The following is a 15,986-nucleotide window of genomic DNA, read 5'->3' on the forward strand; positions in this document are numbered from 1 at the left end:
ATCAATTCATTAACATTATCTGAAATTCAATAAAGAAAGTTAATAATAATAATAATAATAATAATAATAATAATAATAATAATAATAATAATAATAATAATAATAATAATAATAATAATAATAATAATAATAATAATAATAATAATAATAATAATAATAATAATAATAATAATAATAATAATAATAATAATAATTTAATTCATCATCAAATGACATTTTTTGGAGGTAAAATTCAATTTACAATCCAAGACTAAGTGCATGTTATAACTTAAACGTAAGTACGATGTAAAACAACAGTTATCAACAATGTGTTTACATGGATTTTTTTTCTTTTAATTTTACCTGGAGTGAGTTTGCAATGCTCCCTGAGTTGGTGGAGGCCATGCTCTAATACTGTTGATATGATGGAATCATAACTTGGAAGTTCACTGAATCCGAAGACATAGATAAAAGAGCAATACAACTTTTCTTTGAAAGTATGGTAAAATTCAAGAGAAGTTCAAACCAAAATCTCACTCAAACTAAAATTATAATTGTCAATCTACAGATACAGAATGAGAAAGAGAGACAGAGAGTGAGATTGGATTCTAAGTGAAAAATAATAATTATAAAATGATTGGAATTATTATTATTAATAATAATAATAATAATAATAATAATAATAATAATAATAATAATAATAATAATAATAATAATAATAATAATAATAATAATAATTATAACAATAATAATAATAATAATAATAATAATAATAATAATAATAATAATAATAATAATAATAATAATAATATATAATAATAATAATAATATATAATAACAATAATAGTGGTAGTAGTAGTAGTAGTAGTAGTAGTAGTAGTAGTAGTAGTAGTAGTAGTAGTAGTAGTAGTAGTAGTAGTAGTAGTAGTAGTAGTAGTAGTAGTAGTAGTAGTAGTAATAGTAATAATAATAATGATGATAATAATAATAATAATAATAATAATAATAATAATAATAATAATAATAATAATAATAATAATAATAATAATAATAATAATAACAATAATAATAATAATAATAATAATAATAATAATAATAATAATAATAATAAATGATTAAATATACTTTTCACTTTTTTTTCGATAATCCAACAAACCTCAATAAAAATTTCTATATCCTTAAAATTTCCATTTATTTTCTTTAAACTGAACGTCAAAAATATTAATGTTAAGTATTGTCATTATAGAGGTGATTTTATTTTTAACCATCTTCAGTTTGACCCCGAGATAAATGATGAATTTATCTAACAAAAACTTATTTCAATTCATACCAATAGGTTGTTTTGATGGTGAGAGCTGCCGAATCCATTTTCTTCTTAAGGGAATCAGATGACAGTCCTTTTCCAGCATCAACAACTGGAGGAGGGAATTCTGGGAAATATGCAGAATGAGCATGTGAAGCTTTTATAGAGTGCAATATCCACTACACATGTTCGTTCTTTACAAAAGGTCCCTGACCAACAGCAACATGAAACATGCAGAACGAGACATGACGTCTGTTAGGCGATATTATAATTTTTTTCTGACAGAGACAACGCTGCTAACAGCCAGGTACCCATTTTACAACTGAGTAAGGTGAGAGAGCATGAGTAAAGAGCCCTTTATAATCACTCAACTATGCGCCAAGTGAGGCTCAAATACAGGACTTTTTTATCCGAAAGCTAGTGTCATACCACAAGACCACATATGTTAAAACTGATGCAATTTTCATCAATTGACTACCTTTTTGTTACCTGTATTATGGTGTGAGTGACTTTGAGGTATTTGTATACAACATAGGCCAGGAGTAGAAAATTTTAAGCAATGGGTTCATTCCGACATAATGCTCTTTTTGGTATGTTACAAATCGTATCATGTTATGTATCTCTTTATAATTCTCTGGTGTTTTAATAAAGGTGTGTGGATACCAAACATTAAATAACATTTGTAAGACAAAATACGACAGGTGCTGTGATGCATATCATTAACTTTTAAAAAAATAGTAAATTGCAATAAAACAGTCTACTCTATATTTACTAAGAGCCATCCTGTTTCCAAGAAAGAAATAACACTCTCCATCCAAGGCCATCGACCCGTGAAAGAAGAAAACCCCACATATTTGGGCATACAGTTAGACAGACAACTATCTCTGAACAAACACACACAGAATGTAAAAATCAAAGCCACAAAGAGACTCCAGTTACTAAAACGACTAGCCAGTACTAATTGGGGAGCAGACAAAAACTCGCTTTGACAACTCTATTTAGGCTATGTGCGTTCCGTCATGGACTACAATTTAGTCCTCCAAAATGTAGGTAGTAAAAACACACATAAAGCCTTGGACAGAATAGAAAACCAAGCCCTTCGCTTCATCTCCGGTGCCCTGAGATCGACACCCACAGCACATGTGAAATACACACTAATGTGGAACTACTTGGACTTTGCAGAGAAAGAGCAGTGCTTGAAATGGTTGAAAGATACAAACGAAAAGAGGAAAACCATCCAAACAGAATTCTGGCAGAGAAATGGAAACCAAGAACAAGATTAAAACAAAAATCCCTGCTACACATTGCTAACAACTTGAATGAAAGACACAGACTCCCAGAAAAAAGAGAAAAATCTATTTTAATCAGTCAAAAACCTCCATACGCCGAACTAAAACTTCCAAAAATAAAGACTAACCTCATAGAAGAAACAACAAGAAATAAAAACAAATCAGATATACAAACATTAGCAATGAAGACAATACAAGAATACCCAGACAACTGGATACATGTTTACACAGATGGATCTGCCCACAAAGGAACTAAAAATGCTGGGTATGGGTTTGTAGTAGAATACCCAGATAAAACCTGTGATAAAATCCACAATTCTTGCGGAAGCTCCGGCTCAAACTACGAGGCAGAGGCAGTTGCAATAGAAGCCTCACTGCGACACCTCTCTTCTGTTTTCCAGCTAAACCCTTCAAAACTTCAAAACACTGTCTTCTTCACAGACTCCAAATCAGTTCTCCAAGATAAACTCTCCTCAACCTTCAATAGTTTAAGATCTCAACTAGATGAATTCCTTACAACACACAGAGTAGACTTATCTCTCCAGTGGATACCGGGACATTCAAATATACTAGGAAATGACAATGCAGACAGACTGGCCAGACTCGGATCAACACTTTTACAACCATCAATTCCAGTATCCTTAGGCACAGCGAAACAAATAATCAAAACAAATAAGAGAGAAGAATGGATGAACAGTTGGGCAATGAGCACAACGGGTAGATGTATGTTTTCCCATATGACCAGTCCTGTAAAGACTGATTGCCTAAATAAGCTCAGAAGACACCAGCAAAGCATCATCTTTCAACTAAGAACACAACACATACCGCTCAACAACCATTTAAGCAAATTTACAAAAGACATATCCCCTTCCTGCCCCCTATGTCATAACCCCAATGAAACAGTAACACACCACTTGCTTGAATGTCAACCTCTTGAAGACCTGAGATGCACAATCCTCCCACCAAATCCACGCATCAGTAACACACTTTATAGTCACCTGGAACAACTACAAAAGACGTCTAACTTCTAGGTCATGGCACAAGACCGAAGGGCTAGAGCTCATGTGGTCGCTGGTTTGGATAAGTAAGTAAGTAAGTAAGAATAAGATAAAAGCACCATTTTCAAAATTCCATTAAAATGATTGGCACTCATTGAAGCAATTTACCTTTAGATGGGGGTGTAAGAAAGACAGCATGACCCAGTGCTGTGAGCACTGATTGTTCTGCCAATCCAATGCGTAATTTACCACTCAGAGACCTCACAATGTAGCGTGCCTCAGAGTGCCGACAGGCAACAAACATTCCTTTGATTTTGTCTATCTTTTTGGCCATTACCTGTTAATGGATTGAAACTTTGCTTGAATCACAAGATACAAATTATCTATATATTAAACGTGATGTAGCAGAGATCATGGTACCACTGGAAAAAAATAATCAAAAATTAGTATCTAATTAAGGAAGTTTTTAAATACAATTCTCAGATGCACATTCCTCCCACCAAATCCAAGCATCAGTAACACACTGTTTAGTCATCTGAAAAAACTACAAAGGACGTCTCACTTTTACGCCAGGGCACAAGACCGAAGGGCTAAAAAGCTCAGCTGGTCGCTGGTTCGAAATGAGTAAGTAAATGCAATTCTTATCTTTTAAAATTAATAAATAAAATCAGAGCATCTATATTACGCAATATCCACTAAATGTGCTCAAAGCCCTTTATAAGGGGTCCCTAGCCAACAGCAACATATGTAGGATGAGACATGATGCCTGTAAGGAGATAACACAATTTTTTCTGACAGACGCTGTTAACGATTAGGTACTCATTATACACCTTAGTATAGGAAGTCAATGTTGGTAAAGAGCCTTTTCCAAGGACTCAACAATGCATCAGTGGGACTCAAACCCAGGACCTTCTGATCCAAAGGCTAGTGTCATACCACAAGACCACAAAGCCGCACATTATAGGCTATTGCATATTTTCAATTGTTCTGACAGATCCTGCAAAAAGCTTTTGAAATCCATGGCAATTATCATTATGTAATATGTGAATGCTGTAGGCCTAAAGTACTTTGATATTAAGTTTAAAAATTATTGATAATAAGTTTTAAAATTAATGATATTAAGTTAAAAATTATTGATATTGAGTTTTAAAATTATTGATATTAAGTTTTAAAATTATTGTTATTAAGTTTTAAAATTATTGATATTGAGTTATAAAATTATTGATACTAAAATTATTGGGGTCTTGTCTTGTATCAAAACTAGATAATGTTGTTTTAATAAATTAATGACAGTAAATACTAAGCTACTGGAAGCAATTGACAAAGTAAATTAACAAAATTCAATATACCAGCTTCAAAAAAAAAAAAAAAAAATTTCCCAGCTAAGAATCTATTTCGATCCAAAAATGAAACCAACCAAATTGTAGTGCGATCTTAGAATTCAAAGGGAAAGAGAGGAGAAAATATCACATCTTGTCAGGATAAAAGTTGGATATCAGTGACACAATGACATTAATGAAGATGTAATATTCATTTTTGTCCACCACTTCAAACAAGACAATAGATTGATTGACTTACAGCATTTCCAGACATTAATGCAATCTCTTTAAGCTTGGAAAAAACACCAGAGACTGTCAACTTTGGTGGGGTAAACATCATCTTTTGGGTGCTTCGACTCGTCTGCAAAGAGTTTAGTAATGGTTATTGTTGAATTTCATGGCTGGGCTGTGCTCCCTAATTATTATCAGATGTTATGTACTTTTGCAGGAGTAAAATTAAGTGTTGATTTTGTTACACATGTATGTCCTCCAAAAAGCATTATTTTTTTATATGAAATGAAATTGGAAACAACAACAAAAAACCTATATCAATAAAAATGTGAAAAACAAAAAAAAAATTTAAATCACAGTTGTATTGGCATCTCTTGTGTGGTTGTGAATGCTCAAAAACCAATAAAGAATATGAAAAGAGAGCTGCAGCAGCTGCAATATGGTTTTTCACTAGACTATTAAATTGAAACATAAAATCAGAAATGAGGACCTATTCTCTAACTCTGACACAAAAATACACTTTATTTATAATCAAGGTGATCAGATTAAAACAAATGGAGGCCGTCTGATCTAGGTTTATTGCACTAATGGTCTGTATTGCATTGAGAAATTTGACTCCATTCCATACGATTCAATATCTGATGTCACACGCCTGGCAACGCGGCCATCTTGGTTCTAAACAAAGAAAATCATTACTTTTTTATTTTCATGCTGGCTAAACTTTCCATATGCCTTGTGATCAGAAAAGTAAAAAGTTGTAAAAGTCAAAATATGATCAAATTTATGGGTTTTTTTCCTGTGGATACCCTTTATGCTCGCCGGAGAAATATTTCATATGGCGTCCGCCATTGTTCGATAGTTAGAGCCAGTGTTACTAGTTACCATGCGTCATTAGGAAGGAAGGACGTTACGACTATTGAATCCTAATGATTTAATCTGTTTCCTTCAATTTCTATTCATTAACTTAAAATGGCTACCTCTGCCACAATGCCCAGGTCTCCTTTCTCTTGGGCATCAGCTTTAATCTTATCCACATTTCGACCGGTAGCTTGAGCGATGGCTTTCATCATCAACATGTCACCAACCCCCAATTCCAAACCCTCATACTCTGGGGCCAGCCTGTTGAGACACAAGTATACACACTGCACAAGGTCGCCAGGGGTCAAGGCTATCACAGAGCGGAAGAAGTTACACATGATCTCAATCATCTTTAGTCTGTTAGGAAGTAAAGAGAAATGCATTTTATAAAACATAGAGATTTGTTTGAAAAAAATAAACAAACAAAAAAGAAAAAAAAAAGAAAACAAAAGCAAAAAGTGAGGAGAGGGAAAAAAAAAGAAGTAAACTAAGAAATTAATAAAAATTTTGATTTGCATAAATTCAATGGACTAAAAATTGTAAATATGGAAGCAAAAGGCATTTATAGAGACAATAGAAGAAGTTGTATAAATTTAGGATTTTAAAATCTTGACAAAGGCAAGTTATAGGGAAAGTACTGTTGGGGAAAAATGATTAACCATACGATTGAATCACTTTTTAACACAAATCAGCTGGAAATGGTTCATGCAAAACTACTTTTGAACCCTCAGGTCGTTTATTTTCTTTAAAGATATATCTACAGTGCGCACCAATGGGACACCAATTAAATGTCTATATTCTTAACAAAGTGCTATGGGTGTCATGTTGTAAACTTTATCAACCAAATCTACCTCAGTCAATAAACACAAAATCTGTATATTTAATGAAGAAAACAGACAAGAATATAAAAACCCACACTAAAAATGTTTCAGATTTAATGTAGCATAGTTCAGATCGATCACCTATAACTATTTTAGGATTTTTTAAAATAATCTTTTTCAATTTTTTTCCCCACCATTTTGCTTAAAAACTTCACTCAGAAGGGAAAATTTTGAATTCAACTTGCTGCGCTTTCCAAAAAAAAAAGAAAAGAAAAAAAAAGAACTAAAATTATTTTTAAAAAGGGGTTAAATTTGGGTATATATTATATGGCAGGTGCTGTCACGATATAAGTAACAAAAATCACACCAACCAAGTCTGGTAAAGATTTAAAAATCAACAGAAGACCTATGTAGTTCTTCATCATCTCCAAAATGAAATGAGTCACAGCATACAGTGAGGCTATGTGGTCTAGTGGTATGACACTCGCTTTCGGATCGGAAGGTCCTGGGTTCGAGCCTCGCTCGGCGCATAGTTGAGTCCCTGTAAAAGGCTCTTTATTCACATTCTCTCACCGTACTCAGGCGTAAAATGAGTACCTGGCCGTTAACAGCGTTGCCTCTGTCCTAAAAATTGTAATATCGCCTAACAGGCATCATGTCTCGTTCTACATGTTATGTGTTGCCGTTGGTCAGGGACCCCTTGTAAAGTGCTTTGAGCACATTTAGTGGATATTGCGCTATATAAAAGCTCAAATTTTTTTTAGTTTTTTTTTTTAGAACCAAACAAACTGAGAAATTACAGAATGAGACAAGCCAGAATATCATTATAATTTTTTTTTAAAACAACCAAACAATAAAACGATAAGGCCTCACCTCGATGATGTATCTTCAATGAGCTCCAAGGTTCTTGCAAGGGCGAGGTATGGCACTCTGATAATATAAATACATACAATTTATCTTTTTTCCATTTGTGAATTAACAAAGATTTGGAAAAGTAGCATGAGTCTTAATGTAAAGATCAAACTGTATAAATCACTGGTGTTGTCAACCTTGTTGTACGGATTCGAATCCTGGACACTTACAATGGATGCACAACGGTGCATAAGGGTGTTTGAAAGCAAGTGCTATAGAAGACTGCTACGCGTGTCATATATGGAGCTTGCACAAACGAAGACGTCCTGGAAGAAATAGAAGCTCGGGCAGGCCCACAAGAACCTCTTGTAGTGACTGTGAAATGCAGAAAACTGTCTTGGTTTGGACACCATACATGACATGGTAGCCTGAACAGGAGTCCTACAGGGCACAGTCGAAGGCCAACGCAGAAGAGGGCGCCAAAGGAAGATGTTGGCTGGACAATATAAAGGAATGGACAGAGATGTCAGTTCCGGAGCTGCTAAATAGGGCTAGCAACAGGCAGGCGCAACAGGCAGGCATGGAGAAAGACTGTAACTTCTGCTTCACGCAAGACCCCCGACGACCATCTGGTCATGGGATTGAGTGAGTGTATTTATAAAGCAATTCCAAGACCTAAGCTTCAAATCTTTTTAAAACTTTTCTCAAGTGACTTTGCTTGAAGCCTTGGATATCAGGGGTGAAACAGACTGGTTACAAAAAAAATGTGGAATTTTAACTCTTAGCAAGTTGGTAAATGCACCTCGAGATTTTGGTAAAGAGGAGCATACTAATTTCAGCGTGTAAATCATGACTACCCACCCATGCGACAATGACCTTTTAATAGGAATTCCATTACAATTTACTGAGATGCAACATAACATGTGTCTCACAGGAATTTCTGACACCATTCAAGTAATTTCAAAAGCTGAAAGAGAAATTACAACAATCAAAATATCTTACCTACTTAATATTATACCATGTGATCATACAATGTCACCCCCACCCCCCCCCCCCACCTCCTTCAATCCCCGAAATGGATCCCGGGTGCTGTCGAGATTTTTTTCTGATCCCCCTGTCTACCCAGCAGTGAATGGGTAGCTGGGTCTGTTACATTTGATGGAAAGTATTTTGCGATAGACTAGCGTCCTATCCAAAGGATAGTAAGCAATTGTTATTGTCCATTTCACGCTCTATAAAAACTGGGATAAACTCGTGCTCCATGAGTCTAATGGCTCTGAAGGACTACTACTACTATTTGGTGGGTGGTAGATGTAGTAATTGTGATAGGTATGACGCTGTGATGGTGGTTGTAGTAGTGTTGGTGATGGGGATGATGACGTGGTGGTGGTAAGGATGATGATATAGTGTTGGTTGTAGAAGTGGTGGTGGTTATAGTGTGGTGGTGGAATGGATGATGACTTGGTTGTTGTATTGTGGTCATGATGGGGATGATGATATGGTGACAGTTGTAGTAGCGGTGGTTGTAGGGCTGCTGATATGGTGGTAATTGTAGTAGGGACGATGTTGAGGTGGTGATTGCAGTATGCTAGTGGATGGCTGATGATATGGTGGAGTTTGTAGAAGTGGTGATAGGGGTGATGATGTGATGGTGATTGTAGTAGAGTGGTGGTAGGGATGATGATGTGGTGGTGGTTGCAGTAGCAGTGGTTGTACGGATGATGATGTTGTGGTGGTGGTGGTGGTGGTAGGGGTGATGATGATGTAGTGGTGGTGATAGAAATAGTGATGAGATGGTGGTATTGGTTGTGGTAGTGGTGGTAAGAATGTTGATGATGATGATGATGATGATTATATGGTGGTGGTTGCAGAAGTGGTGGTAGTGACGACGATGTGGTAGTTGTAGTGGTGATAGTAGGGATGATGATGATGATGATGATGATGATGATGATGATGATGTAAGAGTGGTAGTAGGGATGATGATGTGGTGGTAGCTGTGGTCGTGGTGATGGTAGGGATGATGATGTGCTGATTGTTCTAGTGGTAGGGAAGATGATGATGAAGTGGTTGTGATTGTAGTAATAGTGATAGGGGTACCGATGCGGTTGTTGGAGAAGTTGAGGTTGGATGATGATGATGTGTTGGTTGTTATAGTGATGGTAGGGACGTTGAAGTAGTGGTTGTGGTGAGTCCTTTTACTTCATACTAAAATTTGAAAAAGGCGGAATTGTGATGATGATGATGAGCGAAGATGAACCAAGCTTTAGGCGGAAGATTCAAAGTCAAATATCATTGAGCATTGTCAACGACTGAATGGATGATATTGATCACAAAAAATGTGTTTTGTCCTTGAGAACGGCATCTTGGGGAGATTACTCCACTTAATTCCATTGAAACAAGTACCGAACTACAGAGTGTGTGTGTATGTGTGTATATATATATATATATATATATATATATATATATATATATATATATATATATATATATATATATATATATATATGTATAAATATAATTGTGCACTTACTTTTAATTTGATCGTATATTCATTTCAGAAAAAAAAATACTAAATTTTCACAACACTAATCAGACCATATTTCTTTCCCATGCTGCAAGCCAATGTGTACTTATTTGCAGGTCTGATAACCGAACACAATTATGGGCTTGATTTAACGTTTTTCTCGTGGACATTATTTTGCATTGGTTTGAGAAATTTCCATTACAACAATGAGCCCATATAACAATTTAGGTTATCATACCCGCTATTAAGTACACACCGCTGCAAACCAATGAGGTAAGTTTTAAGTAATATACATAAATGAACATAACAACGATTTTTTTTTTTTTAATTGTTAAAATATCCGAATCTGAGGCCCCAGATTTGAAAGTTTTCACCAAGAAGAGGGTTCATTTAAATCGATTGATATTTGAAAGACGAATATTTTCTGGCCAAATTTTTAAATACGTCTTCCCAGGATCACATGTGGCCATTGGTGTGTGTGAGTGTGTGTGTGTGTGTGTGTGTGTGTGTGTGTGTGTGTGTGTGAGAGAGAGAGAGAGAGAGTACGGTAATTAACTGGTTAATATGATTAAACATTTAAATCCGCTTATGTGGAGAAGAGATATCAAAATGATAAGCAAGAGGTGACTTAGTTCATAATGACATATCCATGATATCATACTTCTCCTTCGGCTTCCAAAAAGCGTCCTCTACAGGGTGGAAATTCGTCTTGGATGGATTGTAGTCCACACCAGGATCTGTTTTCTTGTTGCTGTCACTGAGGGATGAAAGGAGATTTAAAATCAATCATCAAATAAAAATAAATGATGAAACTGAAGATTTTTTTTTGTTTTTTTTTTAAGGGTTTCACTGCGCTTGAGACACATTTAGGTCATATCAACGCCAGTAAAATGAAGAAAATGGAATAGTCAAAATATTCTAGATTTATAATCAAAGCACCCAAGAAAAGACAAAGGGAAATTGGTTCAAAATAGGGAAAGATGTAGATTCCATGAGCATATCATCAATGTGCTTAGTTTGAGATCACCTTAAAGTCTCATCCAGACACCAGCACAGGATCCCACTAAGAGGAACATACTCAAATGTTTACAGAATACATAATTAACAATAGATAACAGAGAGATGATTTACAAGAAAAAAAAATATCACTTCCCAAAACTTTAACTATACATTTAACTACATTACCTCTCAGACAAGTATTCCAGCAAGGACTAGGACAAAACTAAATAATCACATTCCAAGAGAAAGACAGAAAGCAACTCGGAAAACATATATAAAGGGAGAGAAGACGCAGCGTGACCTCCTGCCCACCATGGAAGGTCAAAGGACCCCGCCCAGATTTTATTAATTAATAAATACCATTAAATTCAGATTTTAAGAACAAACAAACAAGCATAAAAAGGCAAAATAAAAATATAAAATGTAATGCCTCTCTCAGTAATTCCTCATCGTAATATTGTTTATCTTTTAAGCTATTTCTTTTAACTTTAAGAGTCTATGAGACGGTTCTTCTGAAACCAATATAAAAATCTAGACTGATTAATAGAGTTGAAATTTACTTTACGACAAAATCGATGATTCAGGCGCGATAACAGACATTTTGGAAGGAGATATTTTGATCACTTCATTGCTTATCCAAAAAGAAATTGGAGACGTTATGGTTCTATATACATATCAGCATGTGAACGACCCAGCTGAAATAACTACAGAAGACCATCCTAATTTCAATGTTCGAAACTGCGCCGATATTTAACAGCGGTGAGCGTCGAGAGAGCTCGCGATAAGATATTGAGATTTCCCATATCTGAAGAATTAGCAACGATAAAATTGACTTCCTTATGAAACAATATTATAGCAATAGAAATATGTTAATCGGATCAAAACTAAGTTGGGGAAAAAGGGCTTTTTTTTAAAATGGAACCCCCCCCCCCCCTCCCATTAAGACGATTTATGGTTTTTATTTTCTTCATAAACAAGGAGTCAAAATGGGGGGGGGGGGGGGGGGGGGGGGGGGGGGGGGAGAAGGCGAAGCCATGCCTTCTTAATTTTTCAGATTAAAGTTACCGGATCGTAGTGCACCATTACATTACCCCTCCCCCTCCTCCCCATTGCAAAATGCACGATACAATTCTTCCATGTTCCAATTCAAGTCCATAATAAAATGTTTCATGATGATTGGCACATCTGACATAATATCACTATTTGCGTAATACATTTTGGGGGTCGTGTCTGTATACAGTGCATATATAACTGTGTATGCTTCTGGCCTTAAAAGGCTGAGGACTCTCCAGAGCCTCTTACATGTCACTTGTTACGAGAGTCCGAGACCTATTACCTGTCAGATCATGTCAGTGCGAGTGGTCAGTGAGCACAGATGGAGGGGACAACATAGGGTACTTCACAGTACTAGCCTAGATTCGTGGTGTAATAATATTATAAAGAAGAGAAGAGACGGAACATGATCACATGTTGCTATTGGTATGTGCGTGTGCGTGTGTGTGTGTGTGCGTGTGTGTGTGTGTTGTATGTGTGTGTGAGTGAGAGAGAGAGATAGATAGAGAGATAGAGAGAGAGAGAGAGAGAGAGAGAGAGAGAGAGAGAGAGAGAGTTGACGATTTGGAGCGAGGGAACGGTGACTTGTGCCAGATGAAAAATAGCGATGTGGAATGATGAGTTATCTAGATGCAAATTTTAATAGTTAAAGAAGTGCACGATTGGTGGATATAGATCGAAATTGGAAGTATGTGTGTGTGGGGGGGGGGGGGATATGTGGATGGATAGATAGATAGATAGATAGATAGATAGATAGATAGATAGATAGATAGATAGATAGATAGATAGATAGATAGATAGATAGATAGATAGATAGATAGGTAGATTGATAGATGTGTATGTGCGTTAAAGAAGGGAGCAACACACACACACACACACACACACACACACACAAAGACAGAGACAGAGAGTGAGAGAGAGAGAGAGAGAGAGAGAGGGGGGGGAGAGAGAGAGAGAGAGAGAGAGAGAGAAGAAGAGAGAGAGAGAGAGAGAGAGAGAGAGAGAGAGAGAGAGAGAGAGAGAGAGAGAGAGAGAGAGAGATATTATGTAGGCCTAAATCTGTAGTTGCACAGTTCTTGGTGTGAAAACGATGAAAACGACGACGACGACGCAACAACAATGGCGATCCCCACCCCATCACCCCGGTATCTATTATTATTCTTTATATCAATGTAAAACATACAATGCTGCCAGTCGGTTTCTTCTTTTGAAAATGGAGAAAGAAAAAGAAAAGAGACGAAATACAACTTGAAAAGGCCAATTCGGTCTTTTCATCCGATCCCTAATGAGCTTCACCACCCGTCGTATCTTGGCACCTCAACGGTGTGAAAAGTGAGCGGTTCCGTGCCGTGCCTTCACACGCCCGTGCTCCTCTTGAAAACAGAGGCGGTCATGTGCTAGATTTCCCGTCCAATTTCCTGAACGAGGACTGCCGTCATTATTCTCTCATCCTGTCTCTTGTATTATTTCAATCTCACACTTTCTTGCTATATAATATTATCATTATTCTTTTTATCCCGGAATCACTCGTTCTTCCTCGTCTCCTTATCCTATTAAATTTCTTATTTTGTCCTTTGCTTTTTTTTTTTTTTTCCACCGAGACGCATCCGATGGTCATTTTGTTCTCAATTCTCCCTACTTATTGCATTCCCACCATTATCAGTGTACTTATATCATGTTTCCGCAGATTCAACGGGGTATCAAATTTCAATTGAATCCATTTAAATTGTTTGGGGAATAAATTAAGGTCCTAAAGCGCCTTGAGCATGGTGAAGAATGGGATGCGCCGAATCAATGTGCATGTTATTTCTTTTTCTTTTATCCAGATACTTTTTTTTTTGTGCAATTTTGTTGGTTTTATGTCGGGGGGGGGGGGGGGATTAGAAAAAATGTTTTAATCATCATTGCCATGATCAATTTTTTTTTTATTTATATGAATTACATTTCACAAACATGCTTCTCACTAATTGTACAGTTGGTCAATGGGGCCACATGTCCATTTCTGAATAAAACAATATTTAAACCAATTTCCCAATAAAATAAAACTCTGAATATCGACGATGAGGGGGTGGGGGGGGGGCTATGGATGGGAAGAGATAATCCAAATTTAGCTAAACTTGAAACCCCCTCCCCCCAACCCCTAAAAAATTGTTTATAGACTGAAACAACCTGTGGAAGTGAGGGTCCAAAACAGTAATTTTTGCAGGACTCAACCGGATATGTGAAATAATAGCATATATTATTATGTTTCGGGCACATAGCAGGGTAGGTACACATCATAAGTTAGGAAAGAATTAGTCGAGGGGTTTTTATACCGCGGGGAAGTGAGCGGGGAGGGGGGGGGGGGGGGTATTATAAGTCGCTAATCCAATATCTGTAAAACCACAGATTGTCACATCCAATCATATCGCCGTAAATACATCTTAGCTACCAATCAAAAATCGTCTGGTAACGAGCAAGTCATCAAATCGCTGTCTTTCACGCCTTCGCCAGAGAAGAGCCCCTAACGAAATTAAACTAACACGCACTCAAGGTGCCGGTAACGTGGTGCTAGGCTGAGGCATGGCTTAAAAATCAAAAGAAAATCGGAACTAGTGACGAGGCAGAGAAGAATTGAGCAAAAGGGAAGGAAATGGGACCAGTTTCTTGAATATATTGAATTAACGAGGTTGAGGAGGGGGAGAAAAAAAAAGAGAGCATCACTGTCACACAAGAGGCCCTTTCCAGAATTAATAACCCGCAGTGACAAGACAGCATACGTCGGCGCAGACAGAGTATTTGTTCGAAATATACGACGGTCTGAGAGGGTTAATTGATTCCGCTACGAAAGAGAACTGTTAGAGTAATACTGACTTACATTGATAAAACACCTTTACCTCATTTGGCCAGAAATGTATTTACTTCTAAACACCGATAAACGATCCAGCATTTGTCAACGTTCTTGAGACGTCTTTAAAGTGGTTTTACAGACTTTTTTAAAGTTTCCGGTTTGGGTGTTTGAGATGCTGAGGCAGCGCTTTGTCAATAATTGAAATAAGAAAATTCTGGACGAAGTGAAAAAAGGGCGTTTTGTCAGTTTACGGCAAACCAAGCTGCCTATCCAGAAACCGACTCATCCTTCCTTCTCACGCAGATCCAGGAGGGAGAGAGAGAGAGAGAGAGAGAGAGAGAGAGAGAGAGAGAGAGAGAGAGAGAGAGAGAGAGAGAGAGAGAGAGAGAGAGAGAGAGAGAGAGAGAGAGAGGTTGGGGACAAGGAAATCTGGTGTCATTTGTCGCAGTCTGGTCTCATGGAATCCAATGTAGTATGATGTAGTAGTGGGTACGTAACTTTAATATTGTGAAATCCATATCCCTGAGTGAACGGTCGTGGTGCCGGTAGATTTCAAATTCCTTATTTTTCGGATTCACTTTCAGATTGTGCAAGAATAAAAAATAAGGTTTTTAAATAAATCTTCCCTTATGAAATGTAGGTATTGTGTTAAATATACAACTCTGGGGGCTTGGATTGATAGAGCCAACCTTCTTATAGGATAAACCATTTTAAGAAATCAATATAATTATTCTCAAAATTAAACGTGCGAATGAATGAATGAATGAATGAATGAATGAATGATCAATCAACCAATCAACTAATCAATGGAATCAAATATTTCATTAACTTGAATGAATGAATGAATGAATGAATGAATGAATGAATGAATGAGAAATTAACCAATAATAAAAGTCATTAAATTGAAATGAAATTCAAACCTAATAGCAA

At 36.4% G+C, this 15,986-nt stretch overlaps 1 protein-coding gene across 2 annotated transcripts in view; it reads right to left on the reverse strand.

The window, feature by feature from the left end:
* The window catches only part of LOC144973188 (DNA ligase 1-like), a 63,236-nt gene that overhangs the window by 9,001 nt on the left and 38,249 nt on the right, over window positions 1–15,986 (reverse strand). For both annotated transcript variants that reach the window (XM_078915331.1, XM_078915332.1), the window contains 7 exons: window positions 10,836–10,931; window positions 7,672–7,728; window positions 6,097–6,334; window positions 5,148–5,249; window positions 3,738–3,906; window positions 1,310–1,409; window positions 343–428 (listed from right to left, as the gene is read on the reverse strand). In XM_078915331.1, the coding sequence (XP_078771457.1) occupies window positions 343–428; window positions 1,310–1,409; window positions 3,738–3,906; window positions 5,148–5,249; window positions 6,097–6,334; window positions 7,672–7,728; window positions 10,836–10,931 (848 nt within the window). The remainder of the gene's footprint in view (window positions 1–342; window positions 429–1,309; window positions 1,410–3,737; window positions 3,907–5,147; window positions 5,250–6,096; window positions 6,335–7,671; window positions 7,729–10,835; window positions 10,932–15,986) is intronic.

The sequence above is a fragment of the Berghia stephanieae genome, chromosome 5, assembly GCF_034508935.2.
Source record: "Berghia stephanieae isolate SIO BIC M18660-M18661 chromosome 5, UCSD_Bste_1.3, whole genome shotgun sequence".
Lineage (NCBI taxonomy): Eukaryota > Metazoa > Mollusca > Gastropoda > Nudibranchia > Aeolidiidae > Berghia > Berghia stephanieae.